Raw genomic sequence first — 25,997 nt, forward strand, 5'->3', positions numbered from 1 at the left:
TAGGGTAGTGGTCAGTTATCTGGAATGACCAGTTAACAAAATCATATCACTAGCCTAGGGTAGTAGTCAATTATCTGGAATGACTAGTTAACAAAGTCATATCACTAGCCTAGGGTAGTGGTCGATTATCTTGAATGACCAGTTAACAAAGCCATATCACTAGCCTAGGGTATTGGTCAATTATCAGGAGTGATCAGTTAACAAAGTCATATCACTAGCCTAGGGTAGTGGTCAGTTATCAGGAGTGATCAGTTTACAAAGTCATATCACTAGCCTAGGGTAGTGGTCAGTTGTCTGGAATGACCAGTTTACAAAGTCATATTACTAGCCTAGGGTAGTAGTCAATTATCTGGAATGACCAGTTAACAAAGTCATATCACTAGCCTAGGATAATAGTCAATTATCTGGAATGACCAGTTAACAAAGCCATATCACTAGACTAGGGTAGTGGTCAATTATCAGGAGTGATCAGTTTACAAAGTCATATCACTAGCCTAGGGTAGTGGTCAATTATCTGGAATGACCAGTTAACAAAGTCATATCACTAGCCTAGGGTAGTGGTCAATTATCAGGAGTGATCAGTTTACAAAGTCATATCACTAGCCTAGGGTAGTGGTCAGTTATCAGGAGTGATCAGTTTACAAAGTCATATCACTAGCCTAGGGTAGTGGTCAGTTATCTGGAATGACCAGTTTACAAAGTCATATCACTAGCCTAGGGTAGTAGTCAATTATCTGGAATGACCAGTTAACAAAGTCATATCACTAACCTAGGATAATAGTCAATTATCTGGAATGACCAGTTAACAAAGCCATATCACTAGACTAGGGTAGTGGTCAATTATCAGGAGTGATCAGTTTATAAAGTCATATCACTAGCCTAGGGTAGTGGTCAATTATCTGGAATGACCAGTTAACAAAGTCATATCACTTGACTAGGGTAGTGGTCAATTATCTGAAATGACCAGTTAACAAAGTCATATCACTAGCCTAGGGTAGTGGTCAATTATCTGGAATGAACAGTTAACAAAATCATATCACTAGCCTAGGGTAGTAGTCAATTATCTGGAATGACCAGTTAACAAAGTCATATCACTAGCCTAGGGTAGTGGTCGATTATCTTGAATGACCAGTTAACAAAGCCATATCACTAGCCTAGGGTAGTGGTCAATTATCAGGAGTGATCAGTTTACAAAGTCATATCACTAGCCTAGGGTAGTGGTCAATTATCTGGAATGACTAGTTAAAAAAGTCATATCACTAGCCTAGGGTAGTGGTCAATTATCAGGAGTGATCAGTTTACAAAGTCATATCACTAGCCTAGGGTAGTGGTCAATTATCTGGAATGACCAGTTAACAAAGTCATATCACTAGACTAGGGTAGTGGTCAATTATCTGGAATGACCAGTTAACAAAGTCATATCACTAGCCTAGGGTAGTGGTCAATTATCTGGAATGACCAGTTAACAAAATCATATCACTAGCCTAGGGTAGTAGTCAATTATCTGGAATGACCAGTTAACAAAGTCATATCACTAGCCTAGGGTAGTGGTCGATTATCTTGAATGACCAGTTAACAAAGCCATATCACTAGCCTAGGGTAGTGGTCAATTATCAGGAGTGATCAGTTTACAAAGTCATATCACTAGCCTAGGGTAGTGGTCAATTATCTTGAATGACCAGTTAACAAAGCCATACCACTAGAATAGTTATGTGTCATATCACTAGCCTTGAATGGTTGTCAGTTATGTGTTATATCACTAGCATATGGTAGTTGTCAGTTATGCGTCATATCACTAACCTACGAAAGTTGTCAGCTATGTGTCATAAAACAACAAAGTTATATCACTAGCCTAGGCTAGTTGTCAGTTATGTGTTATATCACTAGCTCAGGGTAGTTTTTAGTTATGAGTCATTATAAAACAACAGATATATCACTAGCCTAAGGTAGTTGTCAGTAATGTGTCATATCACTAGCCTAGGGGAGTTGTCAGTAATTTGTCATATCACTACTCTAGAGTAGTTGTCAGTAGTGTGTCATATAATCTTTATCCTATGGTAGTTGTCTGTTATTTGTCATTATAAAACAACAAAGTTATATCACTAGCCTAGGGTAGTTGTCAGTATTTTGTAATCACTAGCTTATGGTAGTTGTCAGTGATGTGTTATATCACTAGCCTAGGGAAGTTGTCAGTTATTTGTCATATCATTGACTAGCCTAGAGTAGTTTTCAGTTATGTGTCATATCACTACCCTTGGGTAGTTGTCAGTTATATGTGATATCACCATCCTAGGGTAGTTGTCAGTTATGTGTCATATCACTAGCTTTTTGTAGTTGTCAGTAACGTATCATTTCATCTCCTAAGGTAGTTGTCATTAATGTCTCATATCACTAGCCTGTGGTAGTTGTCATTAATGTCTCATATCACTAGCCTAGTGTACGGTAGTTGTCATTAGTGTCTCATATCACTAACTTAAGGTGGTTGTCATAAATGTGTCATATCACTAGCCTAGGGTGGTTGTCAGTAATGTCTCATATCACTAACCTAGGGAAGTCGTCATTAATGTGTCATATCACTAGCCTAGGGTAGTTGTCAGTAGGCTGATGATATGACATGTTACTGAAAACTATTGTATGCTAGTGATATGACATATAACTGATAACTTTCCTATGCTAGTGATATGACAAATTACTGACAACTACAATAGGGTAGTGATATGAGGCACAAATGACAACTACTCTATGCTAGTGATATAAGACATTCCTGACAACTACCCTAGGCTGGTGATATGAGACACTACTGACAATAACCGTTGGCTGATGATATGACACGTTACTGAAAACTACCGTAGGCTAATGATATGTCACATTACTGACAACTACTCTAGGCTAGTGATATGACACATAACTTACAACTTCCATAGGCTAGTGATATGACACATAACTGACAACTACCCTGGGCTAGTGATATAAAACATAACTGACAACTTCCTCTGGCTAGTGATATGACACATAACTGACAACTACCGTATGCTAGCTGATAAGTGACCACTACCCTTGCATAATCCTGTTGCCCCTTGGTGGAGCAAAGGCCACTAACGATATTTCTCCACCTTGTTCTGTTTTTGCTAGCCTCTTCAGATCATGCCACTTGTACCCTTCTTTCTCCATCTCTGCTGCAACATTCCTTCTCCACGTGTATCTTGGTCTGCCCCTGATATGACTTTGTGAACTGATCATTCTTGATAATTGACTTCTACCCTAGGCTAGTGATATGACACGTTACTGACAACTACCGTATGCTAGCTGATAAGTGACCACTACCCTTGCTTAATCCTGTTGCCCCTTGGTGGAGCAAAGGCCACTAACGATATTTCTCCACCTTGTTCTGTTTTTGCTAGCCTCTCCAGATCATGCCACTTGTACCCTTCTTTCTCCATCTCTGCTGCAACATTCCTTCTCCACGTGTATCTTGGTCTGCCCCTGATATGACTTTGTGAACTGATCATTCTTGATAATTGACTTCTACCCTAGGCTAGTGATATGACACGTTACTGACAACTACCATATGCTAGCTGATAAGTGACCACTACCCTAGGCTAGTGATATGACTTTGTGAACTGATCACTCCTGATAATTGACCACTGCTCTAGGCTAGTGATATGGCTTTGATAACTTAACTGGTCTGATAAATGACAATTACCCTATACTAGTGATATGGCTTTGTTAACTGGTCATTCCAGATAAATGACCACTACCCTAGGCTAGTGATATGGCTTTGTTAACTTAACTGATCATTCCTGATAATTGACTACTACCCTAGGCTAGTGATATGACACGTTACTGACAACTACCGTAGGCTACTGATATGACACATTACTTACAACTACTCTAGGCTAGTGATATGACACATTAATGACAACTACCCTAAGCTAGTGATATGAGACATTACTGATAACTACCCTGGGCTAGTGATATGACAAATAACTTACAATTTCCTTAGGCTAGTGATGTGACACATAACTGACAACTACCCTGGGCTAGTGATATAACACATAACTGACAACTTCCTATGGCTAGTGATATGACACATAACTGACAACGTCCCTATGCTAGTGATATGACACATAACTGACAACTACCCTAGGCTTGTGATATGACACATTACTGACAACTACCGTATGCTAGCTGATAAGTGACCACTACCCTAGGCTAGTGATATGACTTTGTTATCTGATCATTCCTGATAATTGACCACTACCCTAGGCTAGTGATATGACTTTGTAAACTGATCACTCCTGATAATTGACCACTACCCTAGGCTAGTGATATGGCTTTGTTAACTGATCTGATAATGACCACTATACTAGGCTAGTGATATGACTTTGTTAACTGATCATTCCGGATAATTGACCACTACCCTAGGCTAGTGATATGACCTTGTTAACTGGTCATTTCTGATTATTGACAACTTCCCTATGCTAGTGATATGACTTTGTTAACTGATCACTCCTGATAATTGACCACTACCCTAGGCTAGTGATATGACCTTGTTAACTGATCATTTCAGATAATTGACCACTTCCCTAGGCTAGTGATATGACCTTGTTAACTGGTCATTCCAAAAAATTGGCCACTACCCTAAGCTAATGATATGGTTTTGTTAACTGATCTTATAAATTACCACTACCCTAGGCTAGTGATATGACTTTGTTAACTGGTCATTTCAGATAATTGACCACTAACCTAGGCTAGTGATATGGCTTTGTTAACTGATCATTCCAGATAATTGACCACTGCCCTATGCTAGTGATATGACTTGTTAACTGGTCATTCCAAACAATTGACCACTACCCTAAGCTAGTGATATGGCTTTGTTTACTGATCACTCCTGGTATTTGACCACTACCCTAGGCTCGTGATAAGGCTTTATTAACTGATCTGATAAATGACCACTACCCTAGGATAGTGATATGACTGTTAACTGGTCATTCCAGATAATTGACCACTACCCTAGGCTAGTATATGACTTTGTAAACTGGTCATTCCAGATAATTGACCACTACCCTAGGCTAGTGATATGACTTTGTAAACTGATCACTCCTGATAATTGACCACTACCCTATACTAGTGGTATGGCTTTGTTAACTGGTCATTCAAGATAATTGACTATTACCCTAGGCTAGTGGTATGACTTTGTTAAGTGGTCATTCCAGATAATTGACCACTACCCTGGGCTAGTGGTATGACTTTGTAAACTGATCACTCCTGATAATTGACCACTACCCTAGGCTAGTGATATGGCTTTGTTAACTGGTCATTCAAGATAATTGACTATTATCCTAGGCTAGTGATATGACTTTGTTAACTGGTCATTCCAGATAATTGACCACTACCCAAGGCTAGTGATATGACTTTGTAAACTGATCACTCCTTATAATTAACCACTACCCTAGGCTAGTGATATGGCTTTGTTAACTGGTCATTCAAGATAATTGACCACTACCCTAGGCTAGTGATATGACTTTTTTAACTGGTCATTCCAGATAACTGACCACTACCCTAGGCTAGTGATATGACTTTGTAAACTGATCACTCCTGATAATTGACCACTGCTCTAGGCTAGTGATATGGCTTTGATAACTTAACTGGTCTGATAAATGACAATTACCCTATACTAGTGATATGGCTTTGTTAACTGGTCATTCCAGATAAATGACCACTACCCTAGGCTAGTGATATGACTTTGTTAACTGGTCATTCCAGATAATTGACTATTACCCTAGGCTAGTGATATGACTTTGTTAACTGGTCATTCCAGATAATTGACCACTACCCAAGGCTAGTGATATGACTTTGTAAACTGATCACTCCTTATAATTAACCACTACCCTAGGCTAGTGATATGGCTTTGTTAACTGGTCATTCAAGATAATTGACCACTACCCTAGGCTAGTGATATGGCTTTGTTAACTGGTCATTCCAGATAATTGACTATTACCCTAGGCTGGTGATATGTCTCTGTTAACTGATCACTCCTAAAAATTGACCACTACCCTAGGCTAGTGATATGTCTCTGTCAACTGATCACTCCTAATAATTGACCACTACCCTAGGCTAGTGATGTGACTTTGTTAACTGATCACTCCTGATAATTAACCACTACTCTAGGCTAGTGATATGGATTTGTTAACTCAACTGATCTGATAAATGACCACTACCCTATACTAGTGGTATGGCTTTGTTAACTGGTCATCCAAGATAATTGACTACTGCCCTAGGCTAGTGATATGACTTTGTTAACTGGTCATTCCAGATAATTGACTACTACCTTAGGCTAGTGATATGACTTTGTTAACTAGTCATTCCAGATAATTGACCACTACCCTAGGCTAGTGATATGACTTTGTAAACTGATCACTCCTGATAATTGACCACTACCCTAGGCTAGTTATATGGCTTTGTTAACTGGTCATTCCAGATAATTGACCACTACCTTAGGCTAGTGATATGACTTTATAAACTGATCACTCCTGATAATTGACCACTACCCTAGGCTAGTGATATGACTTTGTTAACTGGTCATTCCAGATAATTGACCACTACCCTAGGCTAGTGATATGACTTTGTAAATTGATCACTCCTGATAATTGACCACTACCCTAGGCTAGTGATATGACTTTGTAAACTGATCACTCCTGATAATTGACCACTACCCTAGGCTAGTGATATGGCTTTGTTAACTGGTCATTCAAGATAATTGACTACTACCCTAGGCTAGTGATATGACTTTTTTAACTGGTCATTCCAGATAAATGACCACTACCCTAGGCTAGTTTATGACTTTGTAAACTGGTCATTTCAGATAATTGACCACTACCCTAGGCTAGTGATATGACTGTAAAATGATCACTCCTGATAATTGACCACTACCCTAGGCTAGTGATATGGCTTTGTTAACTGGTCATTCAAGATAATTGACTACTACCCTAGGCTAGTGATATGACTTTTTTAACTGGTCATTCCAGATGACCACTACCCTAGGCTAGTGATATGAATTTGTTAACTGGTCATTCCAGATAATTGACCACTACCCTAGGCTAGTGATATGACTTTGTAAACTGATCATACCAGATAATTGACCACTACCCTAGGCTAGTGATATGACTTTGTTAACTGGTCATTCCAGATAATTGACTACTACCCTAGGCTAGTGATATGACTTTATTAACTGGTCATTCCAGATAAATGACCACTACCCTAGGCTAGTATATGACTTTGTAAACTGGTCATTCCAGATAATTGACCACTACTCTAGACTAGTGATATGACTTTGTAAACTGATCACTCCTGATAATTGGCCACTACCCTAGGCTAGTGATATGGCTTTGTTAACTGGTCATTCAAGATAATTGACTACTACCCTTGGCTAGTGATATGACTTTGTTAACTGGTCATTCCAGATAATTGACTATTACCCTAGGCTAGTGATATGACTTTGTTAACTGGTCATTCCAGATAATTGACCACTACCCAAGGCTAGTGATATGACTTTGTAAACTGATCACTCCTTATAATTAACCACTACCCTAGGCTAGTGATATGGCTTTGTTAACTGGTCATTCAAGATAATTGACCACTACCCTAGGCTAGTGATATGTCTCTGTCAACTGATCACTCCTAATAATTGACCACTACCCTAGGCTAGTGATGTGACTTTGTTAACTGATCACTCCTGATAATTAACCACTACTCTAGGCTAGTGATATGGATTTGTTAACTCAACTGATCTGATAAATGACCACTACCCTATACTAGTGGTATGGCTTTGTTAACTGGTCATTCAAGATAATTGACTACTGCCCTAGGCTAGTGATATGACTTTGTTAACTGGTCATTCCAGATAATTGACTACTACCTTAGGCTAGTGATATGACTTTGTTAACTGGTCATTCCAGATAACTGACGACTACCCTAGGCTATCGATAGGACTGTTGACTGATCACTCCTGATAATTGACCTCTACCTTAGGCCATTGATATGACTGATGTCTGATGACTCATGCTTATTGACCACTAGCCTGGGCTATTGATATGACTTTGTAGGCTGATATGACAACCTTAATTTGTGTACCTTCAATTGCTGCTGCCTAAAACCATTACCAATCTCTCCAGTTTCTTTTTTGATTGATGAATATTATCAACCTATCCATTCACTCAAAAGTGTTATAGTCAAATTAATACACAACACATAATAAGTAACTGGAAAGGTACAGCAATTGCTGAAACAAGAAATGTAGATAAATAAATACTCCTTGCACTTTAGTTTTTCATATTAACATGATTAAGTGGACAAGTGAAATTAATATATTTGACCGTAGGTTGAAATTTTAAAAAAATTGTCTAAATTCCCTTAGCAGAAAATTCCCTTACTCCTAGTTTTTACTTCGAACTAAACAAAAAGTAATCAGCTTGTTTTGAACATAATATATCATTTGTAAATTTACCTTTTAAGAGCATATATATATATAAATTATTAATAAAGATACTTCCTTTATTCACAAATTTAAAAGGACAGAATAAACTTAAAGGGGTACATAACTGGACACTGTAAATGTTAACTAACAGAAAGGGTTTGTGGGGCATTCCCTGCTCAATTTGCACACCTCTTAGCAGATTTTTACGTCATTATGTCCAAGTTTTCAAGAAGACTGTTTAAACCTGAAATAATTTTTACACTGATAAATTTTGATGTCACATTTGTAAGGCTACACTTATAAATATTTTAGTTTGCCCTTACCCTACCCAAAGATACATTTTAGAGACAGTGGGTAGGTTGGTAGGCATTTTCTTTTTTCTCACAGCAAAGGGAAATTGAAGTGTCTGATGTTTTTTAGTCTTCATGCCTATCAGATTAAAAGAAAACTTTTTCACATCAGAGCAATACAGAATTTGGGTAGGCAGCTATGTTTTGGGTAGGTAGGGTTAGGGCAAACAAACATATGGTCAATGCATTCCTTTAAAAATAAACAGAATGCAAGGATTACTACAAAAAATTTATAAAATCAGTTAAAGTTGATAACCAGATAGCATGTCTAAATGTTATGATAATCTTAGATGTCTGTAAAATTGTGTACTGATGTTTTTGTTCAATAATATGAAAGAACCCAGGTTTTTAGTTACATCTAAAGATGTCATAGTTTATTTTTATGATAGCTTGGAAAATATATATTTATGGATCAATGGGTAATGATTTTCTTCTGAAATTTATATGAACAACGGGTATATATGTACAGATTCTTGCAAAAAAAAATACATGTACAATAAATGTATTATGAATGAGGTGTCTGGTTTACAACAACAGCCAGATGTCTGTACCAAACCCTGCAACTGTGTGCAAGATGAAACAAACACCCAAGCCCCACCCCCTTCGACCATGTTAATGATGGGATCATAGGTAGCAGTAGTCCAGATAATTATGACAAAAAAAAATAAAATAGCCTTTCAAGACATCATAATTATTGGTCTAATCAGTAATTGAGTTAGGCTAAGGTTTGGTTTTACATTGGTTTATTCTGAGACATATATACAAGTGAATATGTGTCTCTCAAACACTGATTTAGGGGGTGAGCAGGGTGCATTGGACCCCCCTCTTGTAGGGAAAATTTGGTGGATATATAGGGAATCACCCAGGCATGACTGGAGCATATATAGGGACTGGACTACAGATGAGATATATAGCCAATAAAGTCTACAGTAGGGGCATACGTTTTTTTTAAATGTATGTAGACGATTGAAGCGCTATAATATATTACATATATTTGACCTGTAGTCAAGACTGAAGTCCCTATGCCATGGACTGGAGCAGCCCCCCCCCCCCCCTCCCCCCCCACTAAATGAAAATTTGGATCTGTTACTGTTGCTGGTTTAATATAGCTCTTCTGTATGTTTTCATATGTAACACATAGGGTAGCCCTCGTATGCATTCGTTGCGTGTAACCCCCCTTTTAATAATCGTCTTTTGAGTGCCTAGATGCCGTGTTTGTACACAATATCTAAAGCTGATTCAGTATTCAAAATACTTATTTTGGTATCGTCTCTGTTCCAGTGATATATGCCCTACATCTTGGGAAATATCTAAGAACTTCTGAACATATTTCTGTTTTCCGCTTGCTGACAGGTCTGTGAAATTAGATAATCGCGCCAATGACGTGATCTCGTATCCCGCGTTGCTTCATACAACTCATGAATATTCATACTACCCTAGGCTAGTGATACGTAGAGTCTACCGCGCCGGTCACCTCCTTTTCGTGTATCAGTATATGTTTTTTTTTTTTTTTTGGGGGGGGGGGGGGGGGGGGGGGTTAAGAGTTAAACACATTAGATAATTGAAAAATATGTTTCAAAATTTTTTATATTTATTTAAAAAATATATAGAAAAAGGGGGATGAATTCCTCAATCGCCTGTGGTATAAATTTTTAAGGCAGTCTTAAAAATAAGCCAGGATCTGATAAATTTACGCTAGCAGTGGGTCCACGTCGTCTTAAGGCGTTTTGGGCATGGTCACGTTTTATTATTTTCTAAACCGACTTTAAATAAAACGTTTATAATTTGTTATGTTATCGACTTTTGTAAAATATCAGGCGTGATATAGCCAAGGATTCAGTTTAATAGACCCCCCCCCTTTTAAAGGGTCATTAGCTGTCAAATTCATGTAAATCCAAAGTACAAAAAGTCTAAAACAAACAATTAACAACTCATGGACTCGGTATGTATCACCATTTCGTGTGTACTTTTGTCTAGACGTCATCGAGATGACCTCCGGACCGAAGACTGCCGACGGTCATACAACCCGATATAAACATAAATATAAATATAAACAGATAGAGACCACGTGAAATTAGATTTTTCTAGGTCTGTTAGATTTCATATTGTAGGTTTAAAACTATGTTTATCATTGTTTTTACCTGTATAAGAATGACTTTTTGTGGATCGAATTAGTCAACCAAATGGTTCATCCTTGTTTCACTTTCAATGTTGACATTCTTTTCCTTTTTAACCCATCTCCATTTAGGGGTTAAATTGAATGTCACATGAATTGGGATTCAATGAGGTCGAATTATTCACCTGCAAGTGAATAATTCATCAGCGATGTTTCTTAGCTTATTTTGACAAAATTGGACCAAATTGCCGCTGATAAAAGCGAATTATTATTTCACTTTATTACTATCATTAATGACTGAACAAAAAAAAATCATATATTTTTTTTTATATCTCGTAGCTAATGCCCCTTTAAGACATTTATAGTATCTATTTATGCAATATAAAAGAGAGGCCGACCATTAAAATTGTGATAACTTGTGTCAGATCCTTTTTGTTATACGTAATAGAAAATAAAATACGGTTAAATTGAAATTTTAATATAGTAAGATTAGAATACTAAAAAAAAAACACTTGGTGGTAGATTAAGTTATGTATTTTCTGGTGGGACTATTATACAGCTTTTTCAATAAATTTGACCGAATTCTTTATTTCAGCTTATTTCACTTTCGTGTCTATTACTTACACAGTCTTTCAACCAATAACCTTAACTTATGCATAAAATGGAATCGCCAAATATACCAGGCAGTACACCAGACCATATCAACCCCCTGGATTTTGCAAAACCCATTAACCTTTTTCCTTTATGCACATCATTATAGTTTTATCATTGCATTTTAACTGACTCATAGATTCGGAATATGAAATATGTGATAGAGATTGAATCAAAATTTTGACTTATTGTGCTAGTAGTATAGTAAAAACTAAGTTCCAAATTTTGTTAATTCCTCAAATAGTAAACAGTATAAAAGATCAACATAAAAGTAACAGGGTAACAAATTTATCAAAATTGCTTTCAATATTTGTAATATAACTAGAGTATTTAGTAAATTTTACAAGATCTATACAACATCTTATTAAAAAAAACTATAATTTAAAAAGATAGCTATATATCAGTTCGGTCTAAGTTCATCGAGTTGATTGGTCAGTGTCGTAGTATATATAAAAGAAAAAAACATAATTGCTAATCCAATGAAACAACTTTACACCAAAATGCCAATTCAAGGAAAAGAACGTGGTCATCACACGACCTTCAGCAACGAGAAAGACCCATAAGCACCAATTAACAGCACCTTACAATGAGAACGACCCGTAAGCATCCACAGCAACTTGATATAACTTATACTACTTTATTTTCTACAATAGGGAATATCTCTTATGTCTTGGTGTAACTTCTGTAGTGTGTACTACCTCAACTTTTCTCTTTCTGTGTGATAGTAGAATTGTTATACATCCGAATTAATGTCCCTTTTCAAACATTATTTCCTCTCGACTAACCTAATACATGTATATATATCTTGTTGTTCTCTTTAGTTAATTTGTCGAACTGTTTGCATCCTTCCTGCATTTTACAATGAGATTGTCAAGAAAACTATGACAATATTTGAAGGATTCTTTTACCTGCAATAGAAGAGGAAACAGCAGGTATAAACTACTCATATGTAAGATAATACTGGTAATGGCAATAAAAACACGTTAAATAAAGGAATATAAGCTGAAATTATCAAGAAATTCTATTGAAACTATATCTAAATAAACTCATCATACATACCAGGATTATAATTTTGTACACCAGACGCGCGTTTCGTCTACAAAAGACATATCCGTAACGCTCGAATCAAAAGAGTTAAAAAGGCCAAATAGGTACGAAGTTGAAGAGCGTTGATGACCCAAAATTCCGAAAGGTTTTGCCAAATACAGCTAAGGTATAATCTATTTATGAGGTAGAAAGTCCTTATTATTTCAAAAAATTCAAAGTTTGGTAAACAGTCCATTCAAAATGATGACCATATCAATGATAACTCATGTCAATACAGAAGTGCGGACTGCTGCAGGGCAGGTGCTAACCTAGTAGAGGAAACCTCCTCCAGCAGTGGCTCATCATATATAGCAGAATTAATATTCTGTGCGCCAGACACGCTTTTTGTCTACAAAAAACTCACCAGTAACACTCGAATCAAAAGAGTCAAAAAGGCCAAATAAGTACGAAGTTAAAGAGCGTTAAGAACCCAAAATTCCGAAAGGTTTTGCCAAATACAGCTAAGGTAATATATTCCTGGGGTAGAAAACCCTTAGTATTTCTCACAAAGAAATAGGGAGTCCGTCATATACGACAAAACCCAAAGCGCTTCACTTACAACTAGGGTAAACATTTTTGTCTGTTTTAGTGACAGATTGATCACGTACAATTCCAAACTATTTACAAAGAGCACATTTACACCGACACTATTATTACACGTTAGTAAAAGTTGTCTCCGATTTACAGAAAACCAAAAACTCGTTCAAACACGGAGTACACAAAATAATTTATAAGTGTTGTCTAAAAGGAAATTTGGATTTGGAAATTCATCTGTGCAAAGACTGTGTATAACACAATTCAGTTTTTATATAATATCTGGCTACTAGGCACTAAAAATGTTCCAAATCTACATTACATCTCAGTAGTACGGGAAGTACGTTAATTAAAACTGATATATGCTTGAAACAACATTTTTAGTGCCTAGTAGCCAGATATTATATAAAAACTGTATTGTGTTAACATTCATTGAATGTACATGTATATATCGTTTTCAGTTTTGTTTGTGTTTTAATTCATGCTCAAATGTTAATAGAATGTTATAGCTTCTTGTCTTCAAATAGAAACCAGTAAACTTTTGAGCGATTGCTTTCTGGAGCATTCCTTTATTCTCTAGGGTTTCTTTAGATTAAGATTTTCTGTATTTACAATTTTTTATTTTGATCATTTTAAGTCAATTTTAATTGTTGCATTATAATTGTCTGAAGGTTTGTTGATATTGATTTCGACTGCCTTTTTTAGAGAATATCTTGCGATTGCATGAAAATGTCTTGGTGTACAATTTTATGAAACGTTTGAAGCCTGGATTTTAAACTTCATCTCCGTCAACGGTTGGCCAATTATAGTATCAATAATACTGCTGGTTTCGTTATATCTGTTGCAAGTACTAGTATATCGTGCAGATCTTCTTTGCATTTGTTCAAGTCTGTTTTTAATATTTGGGTGTGGGCTCTACATAGTAGGTACTCATCCGTGCTGTAATTTTAATTCTAATTCTAATTTTGGGAATAGTATCGTTCAGTAGGCTCTTTGTTTGCCTGATAATTCATTATCATAAATGATAAATGATGGCAAAAGATTTCAGTTTCTGTTGTTTGTTGCATATGTATTCTATTTTAAATAAGAGGAAAGTGTGATACCTTTATATTTTGTGAATTTGACTTGTTTTAAAATGTGAGCATGCACAGAGGCGGATTTAGGGGAGAGGGGGGGGGGGGATGGGTGCCCGGGCCCCCCATTTGTGGGAAAAATTTGGTTGATTATATTGGGAATCACTGACGCATGACTGGAGCGGGCCTCCTCTTAGGCAGTTAGTGGGCCCCCTCTTATTAAAATTTCTGGATCCGCCACTGAATTATTATGCATGCCTTAGTAAAAAAAAGTTACTATATTTGTAGTGTTTCTGAAGTCTCAAAATAGAGGAAGTCTGCAAAAAGACTAGGTGTTTTAGGTTTTATGGTATTAATGAGCATTTATGTAGGAACGCCTGGGGCACTGGTATTTTTTCAGATATACAAAATATGCATTATATTACAATTGTCTTGTTTTGTAATCTTCTTTAGTCTAATAGCAATAAAGTGTTACAATGGTTACACATATGGAGTTCACTATATACCTTTTACGATACAAGATCTTGTCACCACTGTAAATAACTCCAATTTCCTATGAATACCATCATTATAACCATCAATCCCCATGCATGTAACCGTATTATCCCCAATTTCCCATGTATGTAACCATTATATCCCCAATTTCCCATGTATGTAACCATTGTGACACATATTTGCAATGCATTTCAGTACTTTCCATTGTAACCTCATTCCTCATACATGTAATCATTGTAATCCCAAATCCTCGTCCTTGTTAGCATTGTAACCCCAATTTCCTATCCGTGTAACCTTTGTAACCCACATTTTTCTTGCATGTACACAGGGTGCATTTATTGTTAATGCAGACTTTTTACCTGTTCCACTCCAAATGCTGTCAAGTTTGGGGGCCCCGGCCCCCTTTTCAAAATCCTGTTTCCGATCTGGTAACATCAATTTCCCATGGATGTTAGCATTGTAGCCCACATTTCTAATGCTTGTTATCATTATATTCACAATTCATTATGTACGTAACTTTGTGAGCCTCAATTATTATGCATTTAACCATTGAAACTCTCGTTTAACATGCATATAACTAATGTAATTCCATCTATTCATGCATACAACTATTGTAATTCACCATAGTTCATGAAATGATAAGTGTAATCAGTGTAGTCTAATTCATGTATAGTAACTCTGTGATCTTCATAAATCTGTTATTTAAGTAACCACTGTAACTATCTGTAACTATAATTGCTTTAATGGAGGTTACAAAACAAAGAGCATTGGTAAGGAATAGTTCCATCCATTTAGTTGCCTGTTTTGAGATGCTGTAGTAATTTAATTTGTAATGATTATACTTCACATTAAAATGCCAGATTTTGATTGGTTAATTAATACAAGGGAAACAATTTACTAGTACTCTATCCCAAGGTTCAGCCGGAGACAATCACTTGTACTTGAATGTCAACCTCTCGTGCAAACCAATAAAAAATCGAAAATTTTAAAAGACAATCAATTGAATTTACATCAATAATTCTAAAGATATTTTCTAAATTCTAGTTTCTTTGATACTTCACTTATTCAATTCAGTGGCCTTTGTTGGTGATTTGCCTGGTTGCTTTGAGACTTCAATTAATCAATTCAGTGGCCTTTATTGGTGATTTGCCTAGTTAACTTAATAATACACTTGAACAAGTCATTGGCCATTGTTTGTGATTTTCTTAGTTACTTTGATACTACACTTGAACAATTTATAGCTGCCTTGTTGGTGATTTTCCTAGCCAAATTAGTTTGATACTTCACTTGATCAATTCATTGGCCTTTGGTTATGATTGGTCTGGTTGCCTTGATACTGGTATTACACTTGAACAAATCAGTGGCCTTATCCAATTCCCTGGTTGCTTTGATACTACACTTGACTTGAAAAATTCAGCTGCCTTTATTGGTGATTTTCCTAGTTACTTTTATACTTCACGTTAAAATGCCAGATTTTGATTGGTAAATATGAGAGAAACAATTTACACTACTCCATGGCTCAACAGGAAAAATTTTTTTTTCAATGTCAACCTCCGTGCAGACCAATACAATATAGAGAATTTAAATAACAATCTATTGAATTTCGATCAATAATTTTAAAGACATTTTTCCTAGTTACTTTGATACTACACTTAATCAGTTCAGGGATCTTTGTTGATGATTTGCCTGGATACCTTGACATAACACTTGAAAAAGTCAGTGGCCTTTGTTGGTGATCTTTCTGGTTACTTTGAAACCACACTTGAACAATTCAGTGGCCTTTATCGGTTATTTTCCAAGTAACCTTTAAACTACACTTAAACTATTCAGTGGCCTTTGTTTGTGATTTCCCTGGTTACTTTGATAATACACTTGAACAATTCAGTGGCCTTTGTTGGTGATTTGGCTGTTTCCTTTGATTCTACACTTACACAATTCAGTGGCCTTTGTTGGTGATTTGCCTGGTTACTTTAATACTACACTTGGAACTATTCAGTGGCCTTTGTTGGTGATTTGCCTGGTTACTTTGGTACTACACTTGGAACAATTCAGTGGCCTTTGTTGGTAATTTGCCTGGTTACTTTGAAACCACACTTGGAACAATTCAGTGGCCTTTGTTGGTGATTTGCCTGGTTACTTTGATACTACACTTGAACAATTCAGTGGCCTTTGTTGGTGATTTGCCTGGTTACTTTTATACTACACTTGGAACAATTCAGTAGCCTTTGTTGGTGATTTGCCTGGTTACTTTGATTCTACACTTGAACAATTCAGTGGCCTTTATTGGTGATTTGCCTGGTTACTTTCATACTACACTTGGAACTATTCAGTGGCCTTTGTTGGTGATTTGCCTGGTTACTTTGATACTACACTTGGAACAATTCAGTGGTCTTTGTTGGTAATTTGCCTGGTTACTTTGATACTACACTTGGAACTATTCAATTGGCCTTTGTTGGTGATTTGCCTGGTTACTTTGATACTACACTTGAACAATTCAGTGGCCTTTGTTGGTGATTTGCCTGGTTACTTTGATACTACACTTGAACAATTCAGTAGCCTTTGTTGGTGGTTTGTCTGGTTACTTTGATACTACACTTGAACAATTCAGTGGCCTTTGTTGGTGATTTGCCTGGTTACTTTGATACTTCACTTGAACAATTCAGTAGCCTTTGTTGGTGGTTTGTCTGGTTACTTTGAAACTACACTTGGAACAATTCAGTGGCCTTTATTGGTGATTTGCCTGGTTACTTTGATACTACACTTGGAACAATTCAGTGGCCTTTGTTGGTGATTTGCCTGGTTACTTTGGAACTACACTTGAACAATTCAGTAGCCTTTGTTGGTGGTTTGTCTGGTTACTTTGAAACTACACTTGGAACAATTCAGTGGCCTTTATTGGTGATTTGCCTGGTTACTTTGATACTACACTTGGAACAATTCAGTGGCCTTTGTTGGTGATTTGCCTGGTTACTTTGATACTACACTTGAACAATTCAGTGGCCTTTGTTGGTGATTTGCCTGGTTACTTTGATACTACACTTGGAACAATTCAGTAGCCTTTGTTGGTGATTTGCCTGGTTACTTTGATTCTACACTTGAACAATTCAGTGGCCTTTATTGGTGATTTGCCTGGTTACTTTCATACTACACTTGGAACAATTCAGTGGCCTTTGTTGGTAATTTTCCTGGTTACTTTGGTACTACACTTGAACAATTCAGTAGCCTTTGTTGGTGGTTTGTCTGGTTACTTTGAAACTACACTTGGAACAATTCAGTGGCCTTTATTGGTGATTTGCCTGGTTACTTTGATACTACACTTGGAACAATTCAGTGGCCTTTGTTGGTGATTTGCCTGGTTACTTTGGTACTACACTTGAACAATTCAGTAGCCTTTGTTGGTGATTTGGCTGTTTACTTTGAAACCAAACTTGAACAATTCATTGACCTTGATTGGTTATTTTCAAAGTTACCTTTAAACAACACTTAAACAATTCAGTGGCCTTTGTAGATGATTTTCCTGGTTGCTTTGATTCTGCACTTTTAACTATTCAATGGCCTATGTTTGTAATTTGCCCGGCTGCTTGATTCAACATGAGCAATTTAGTGGCCTTTACAGGTGATTTGCCTCATGGGGAAGAATTAACAGAAGATTTGAGTTAATCTTCTATTGAACTATTTGTAAACTATATCATAAATTGGAGAAGAATTTTTAGTATACATGCTTCAAAGGCCAACATTTAAAACTGCAATCAATTCCATTTCTATAATTTAGCAACATATTCTGATGTCACAATGATGTCATAATGAAGTGATTCATTGAAAAATCTTTAAACATCACCAGTTAAACAGATTTGTTGTTGCTGATTTTTTACAAAATAAAGTGTCATCTCAAGCTTATTTTATTCTAATGCTTTTCAGCAATCTTGGGACAAACAGACTAACAGTCAGACAGAGACACAGCCAGACCCTGGATATTTTGTTTGCAGGGTGTACAATGGCGGATCTGGGGGGGGGTTCCGGGGGTTGGAACCCACCCTTTTTTTTTTTGACGATCAATGCATTTGAATGGGGACATATAGTTGGAACCCTCCCCCTTTATCCTGGGTTGGGAACCCCCCCTTTTAAAAATGGCTGGATCTGGCCCTGGAGTATAATCATATTATTGGCCAATGTTAGGTAACCAATGATCTTCACATGTATATAGTGAATCGGGAGGATTCATTTGCATATTTTTGCATGTATTTTCTATTTTTTTAGATATGAAATCCAGTCTGATTATAAATAACAAGTTTAAAGAAGCCTTAAATAAGTCAATTGTTTTTAGAGGGGGGAAATGTTTTAACTTGACACAAGGTAAGACAAGTGATGGCCAAGATTAACACTGGAATTTTCTAAATACTGTAGAATTCTAAATTTATATATTTCAATAAAATAAGTCATTGTCACCTTTCAATTACTTCATTAAAATTACGTTGATGCATCAATACTTTTTTCATAGTAACAAAAAAAAAGTTGTTTTGTTCAAAAACAAAATTTCTTAACTTTGCAAGGAATTAAAAATGGCAACAAAACAACAATGCTAGCTTGTCTCCAAACTGTTTTTACCAAAGTTTTATTCTATTAAATCTGTCACACATATTACACTTAAAAACTCACATGATTTACAATAAGTAGACAAAATATACTATTAATAACTGTTTATAAATTATTACAATACCTATACTACTAGCTTTACAATGACATTCTATTTCCCCATTATAATTGTATATAAAAGTAACAGATAAATTCATTGTTTGATTTCCATTTCTAATTGCTATACACAAACCTTATTCAGCTGTGTTGACTAGACAGTAATTTCTTTTCGAAAGAGGTTAATTAGTTGACTGCTGATATATTACTTTTTAAAGCAAGTTAGCATGATATAAAGCAATATGACACACAATTGAAAAACAGTTGTTTTCTGGTTAAAGCCTCACAAAACAAATAATTACTAAATCCATCTCTGTTTATAATTTCTTTTGAATCAAAAATAACATTTAAGTTTTTTCAAAGAACTTTGATCATGAAAAATCTTAGATGTTCTCTGAATAAACGAAGATTTGTCATCATTCGGTCAATCCACATAAAATCTAATAAAGTAAACTAAAAATTCCTAAAACTATTGAACAAAATACATCTAAAATCATCTGAAGTATATGTCATAGTTTTTTAAATTATGATTTTACTACATGTATAAAAACTTAATATTGATAAATAACATGTGCAAATATGTTTAAGGTGAAGATAATACATTATTATAGGAGGTTGTTATACTCCTCAAAATACATCTTTGAACTAAGTAACATGTTATCTAAAATTTTAACATGGATGTTTAACTTTTTAAATGTTAAGAACAGCAAAAAACTAATCAGTGTATGGAAACTGATAACGTAAATGCAGAAGCACGCATAGGGAGCAGAATAGCTGACATTTTGTCATTTACTTATTGTGGGTATTGACAAAAATTGTATTATACTAATAAATATCCTTGTAAACATCTTAATTTACACCATAAATTTTTATCTTCAAAATGTACACAGAAAGGTTTACTATTTGGTATTATTTGTCTATAATTTTTTTCAAAATATTTGGGTCTGTAGTAAAAATTGGCAGTTGCCTGACAAAGGAACATATAAGATTCCTGCATGTAGGATCAATACCTTTAAAAGTTTTAAAATATTTACAAGTGTTCATTTTGAGGGAGGTTAATGTTGTAATGACCTGGTTTTTGATATAACTTAATATTTTTTCACACATAAAACACAAACAACCTCGTACACAATTTAATTTGATAAAAACAAAGGCTGTTATTTAAAATATCAAAGACAATCATATTTACAATTATTACTGGACCACCAGTTAACATTTATAGACAATTAGGATAAGTTATTATTTACATCAATACAAAAATAAAAGCACCCTGAGAACATGACAGCCTTTTTTCCTCTTGTTTCAACAATTAAAGTTCAAATACACTAAAACAACTCAGTAAATAATTTAACATTGAACAGCAGGTAGGCTGAAATAGTTGTAAAATTGCTATAGAACATCAAAGAATTAGATGACAGAAAACTTGATTAAATTTCTTTGCAGACTGTTATAGCCTAGTAACCTGTTTTTATTTACTGTAATGCACAGAAGGATTGTACGGACTTCTAACAAAGAATTGTACTCTAAACAGTGCTAAAGGACATATTGAACTTACAGAAAGGCTTGGAGTCGTCCCCTGGGCTGTAGTCCTATCTGTGACATTCAAGAGATACACAGCAATAAAAGATCTTTTCCTTGTGTTGGGTTTATTAAATGAATGCAGGGATTTGAACTCATATTTGATATATTATATCAGTTCATTTCTGATACCCAAGGATAACTACTTTATATTTTGAGGAATTCATTCCAAAAACTATTTGTTGTGATATATTTGTTTTGAGCTTACATAAAGTTAAGCAATCACCAAGCAATCATCCACAAACCCTTGAACAGCAATTGCCAACTTGCAGTTATAGATGGAAGTTGTATTCATCTATTTGAACATTGTGTAAAAGGTTTTATAAAGATCTGTTAGACTTCTCATGAAATATGCTCTGAATTGACAAATTTAGAACAATAACTCTCAATCTTCAAAATAGAATGGGAGCATGTCTTAATGAAACCAAACTTCGTGCAAAAATTTGTTAAAGATCTCATCAGTTAATAAAGTTATATTTAGGTATACTCCATATTGTACAATGTTCTTTAATTAAAGTCCCATAACTCTGATATAACACATCTGTAAATTTCACATAAAAAAGGAGCTTCTCTTTATAGAATAAAATATTATTTAAAAGTTAAAGAAATCCTTTAAAGCAAATTTAAGCAATCTCTAGATGTGCTTGGATAAATGGATGGGGAAACTGAACATCTATTTGACAGACTGAATAAGCATACCATAATATGTACATCGCTGACTGTGTATAATTATTCTTTCTTAATGCCCAATTCTCAAATATAACTTTAACAATAAAAAACTAAATAACTTTATACTCAAATACAATAAACAACAAACAATGCTACAAGTATTTTCCATAAGAACTACCTAATCCATTCTATGTTGTAGAATACCCATAAAAAAAAAATTACATCAAGGTACCATTCAAGCTTACCTTTTCATCCGCATCCTTTCTATGGAGGACCTTTCTAGGGGAAAAACAAATATTTTCGAGTCTCTAATTACAATATACTCATATTCAACATTGGTAGTTTTTACCTTTGACTCCCTTTACCAGCAAGGGATACATATGAAATGGAAGAAATGCAATAGAAACGGACAAATTAATTTTCAAAGGTATAATGTAAACTAGATGTGTTGGTATGAAACAAATGCCCTGCACACAGCCAATCGTTTAAATGTACAGTTCCTAGAATTCAAATAAAGAATAGGTGTATCTGGGGCATATAATGACAACACTGTGTTCATGGGTTTATAGTGTGACTAATTTGACTAAAATGAAACATTTACAATATATTTGTTGCATTGAAAAAGTCAGTCAACCAGAATGGCTGATGTTGTCATTGCTGATCACCAGACATAAAATTAAAATATGAATTTCATGAAATAGGGTCAACCAGAGGCAATAAAAAACTTGATCTGTAAATATTCTTTCAATATCAATGTTACAAAACAAATACAGTTTCTGGAAAAAGTGGAAGGGCTGTACTTCTGCAAAAGGTGGTCAACCATAATGGAACACAAACTTTATTTGTAAGTCATCATTAAAAATCACTTATGTTCCAAAAAACATATCAATATCTGCAGGCATAACTGAAAAAGCCTAAACAACTGTTTGATTTCTAATGACAGAGGACAAGAAAAGTGCACATTTCTTACATAACATGCCTAGGCCACTTAGTAGAATGGGCATACATATCAGTGTCTTGTTACAGAATCTATTGATGGAAGTATCATTTATAAAATAAAACACAATGGATTACATCTTAGAGTTGTCTATCTGTCAACAATACTGTTGATCAGAAACCAATTTTAGTAAATAAAATACATTTGACCTATACAATGATTGATAATAAATAATTTGACCCAAACAATGATTACGGTAATAATAAACAATTTGACCCATACAATGATTAATAATATAAAACAATTTAACACTAAAATGCAGATACCAAGAACCACTGACAACATGGAGACAAGAAACACCACATATTGGTTTTATCAACAATAACCCAAAATGAAAAAATGTAATAAATGAAAAAATAATATCTTCTCCTACCTCATAATTCATTTGTCTAAGTTTATGAGCCTCTAATTTATTTGTCTAAGTTTATGAAAATAAACTTATTAAGTTTACATTGCTTTCAAAAAAGAACAGCATATAATAAGTATATTTAAAAATACCTTATATATATGAAATAAATGTATATAACTTCTATTTGTATAAATAGTATAATGTCCAACATATTTTTGTCACTGTAAAAAGAAGTTGCATGCATTGTTGTGCTAAGCATACCCCAACTGGAAATTCAAAGTATCAGAATAAGGAAGTAGGTGTCTGACAGATCTGAAAAGCATTTACACCTTCACAGTCATCACTGTCAAGCTGCAGACATTAGATGAATCCACACAAAAAAACTAACCACTTCTTATTTAAGGATGTTTGTTCCTCTGTTTCAAAATAACATGCTTTTTAAAAGACTATTACAAATTGATAGTTTATAAATAACAGAATTTAAAAAGCAGAAAAAAAATTACAGGTCCTTGTCCTTGTTTATGAGATATAATCAATTGAAAATTTATCGGGAAATGATTCTCTCTAGATTTTTCATACATTTAATATTAGCACCTTTTTACTTTCTAAAACTATGAAAAAATAACAAGGATTTTATAAGATTTTCAAAAACTGCTTTACAAATTATATGTAATAAAATTATGCAAAGAAAAATGAGGGTTAGCGGGCTAAATTTTTATTGGTACTCTACATTGGATAAAACTAGAGGATTCCTAATATCTGAATAAAAAGTATAAAACTAGAGTAGCAAACATCCTTAATTGCTTCTTTTTTATAAAAACCACAATAAATCCCCATACAAATCATTCCAATTTATTTTACAATCTCTGTAAACTTGGACAAAATCAATCACTTTTAATGGGATCAGTTGTCATGAAAAATGACAAAATGACAAAATATATCTACCAGCAATTTGAGTTTACTGACTGGCAGTATGATAAAAACTGAAAATGATTCAGCACCATATGCATAAGTTCATAGCAGATTTTGACCAATCAAATCTCATTTAGCTGTGTTTGACTGCAGTGTGATATCAAGTAGCATTACTTGGTCATGGTGAGAGTACATAACAATTTCCAGTGCAATCTATTCAGAGGGCTATATAGTGGGATAAAATATGAAATATTGATGTACATATGATTGATAATGGATAACAAATGATGGCTTCTTCTCAAGTGAAACCTCTGGCCTGATGAGCTAATAATGATATCACAACAGATATTCTCCTCGAAAAATGTAACCAGATGGCCTTCATATCTGGTATTTATATGTATCTTAAACATCTCTGACACTGACTTTGGTTAAAACAGATATAAATTAAAAATTGAAGTAATCACTTCTTCACAACTGTTTGTGTCTTAGATGAATCTTTATCCTTCTTTGGAGACACATTCCTTTCTTTTGGTTTCCTTTTCCTTGTTTTCTTTTTGTTATGATACTCCTTTGCCAGTACAAGTTCACTTTTCAGTTCTTGAGACATAGGTTTTGCATGATCAAAGTCAAAGTTACAGAGAACACAACTTGAATGCAACTGTAAGATAAAAAAAAACCAATCATAATTTGATATTTGTGTATAATATTTACATCAAAGGTGATAGTTACACGAGCTTTTCATAAACTGATAGCTGTTGAAACTGAAATTGTTGCTATAAAACCAGTTGATTCAAGTAAACTATGCATGCTTCAACAAAATTATCTTTTAACAATTATGTTTGTTATAATAAATAGTCTATCTGACTTTAATATTAAGTTTAACCAACACTGCACGCTATAATGTTTCCTATTACTCTATTTTTCTGGGTTCCAAATAATCTTTTTTTTTTTGCCAATTTGGGTGTGTATATGGCAATGCTTTATCAGAAAAGCTCACCACAAACCAATCTATTTCACTATCTCAAATATTCATGCATAAACATGAGACACTTTCATCTTCAATAAATAAACTTAACACTGGGGGGTCAAATAGGGCACTGAACACTCCTATTTCTTTTTTTTCAAATACTGCTATTAATGTCAAATAAACTGTTTAAACAAAAATATCTTGTGTCAAACATTTTTAAAGCTAAGTTTTTTGTAATAAACAAGCTACTTGTTATATATTTATAGAGTTGCTAATGTATATATCACAAATCCTATGTTTACCTGTCTGTTCATCTTTATACCAACACTGAGACTCGACAGAGAATTTTCAAAACATGCTATGAGAGACACAGTAAAGACATTCCTCAAGTATTAAAAATCATCTTTTGTGACATTTTGTATTGTTGGATTGCTGTTTCATTGATTTATACCCCACACTCCTTTCATTTGTATTGGTGACAAATCTGTAACAGGAAGTTCATTCCTGAAAGAAACTTGTATCTTATCAGGTATTTACTGTAATAATTTTATTTACTTACAGGACTATGCTTCTTTCTAATTTCAAATGTAGTGTCCCTTCCAGCTTCACCTGAAAGACAAAATTAACTATATAGTATAACAGCTAAAAATCAAAAGTTGATGTTACATTTTTTTATATGGCTCTGAGTAAAATATAACACAGAATGACAAGTAATAAGATATTCAAACTAAAATATAATCGTTTTATTCCAAATTAAACAATTCTACTACAGGGGTACAAAGATCTCGACATTCTACTTCACAAATAAACTCTCCTTGCCTGGTACCAATTATAAAAATCCACATGGTTTAAAAGTTTTTAACTAACTGACTGTGTTTTTATAAAAGTGTTCACCAATGGAAGAACTAGATGTACTGTGAGCTCTTGCTCACTTATCAACCCCCCACTGTAAGTATTCGGTAAACAGGAAGATGACGAGCAAAGGATGTGAAAAAAATGGTTTTGTAATGAAAATATTATGAAATATTCTTGAAAACCTGTGCAACCTAACTAAC

At 34.6% G+C, this 25,997-nt stretch overlaps 1 protein-coding gene across 3 annotated transcripts in view; it reads right to left on the reverse strand.

Moving 5' to 3' along the window:
* Nucleotides 1–25,997, reverse strand: part of LOC127737686 (uncharacterized) — a 114,292-nt gene that overhangs the window by 67,965 nt on the left and 20,330 nt on the right. For 2 of the 3 annotated variants that reach the window (XM_052248544.1, XM_052248545.1), the window contains exons 13-14: nt 25,502–25,551; nt 22,678–24,633 (exon numbers count right to left, since the gene is read on the reverse strand). In XM_052248544.1, coding sequence (XP_052104504.1) covers nt 24,436–24,633; nt 25,502–25,551 — 248 coding nt within the window. In that variant the 3' untranslated portion in view covers nt 22,678–24,435. Of the gene's footprint in view, nt 1–22,677; nt 24,634–25,501; nt 25,552–25,997 lie in introns of those variants that run through there. The other variant, XR_007999760.1, reaches the window with a different exon arrangement.

The sequence above is a fragment of the Mytilus californianus genome, unplaced genomic scaffold (assembly GCF_021869535.1).
Source record: "Mytilus californianus isolate M0D057914Y unplaced genomic scaffold, xbMytCali1.0.p SCAF_4, whole genome shotgun sequence".
Lineage (NCBI taxonomy): Eukaryota > Metazoa > Mollusca > Bivalvia > Mytilida > Mytilidae > Mytilus > Mytilus californianus.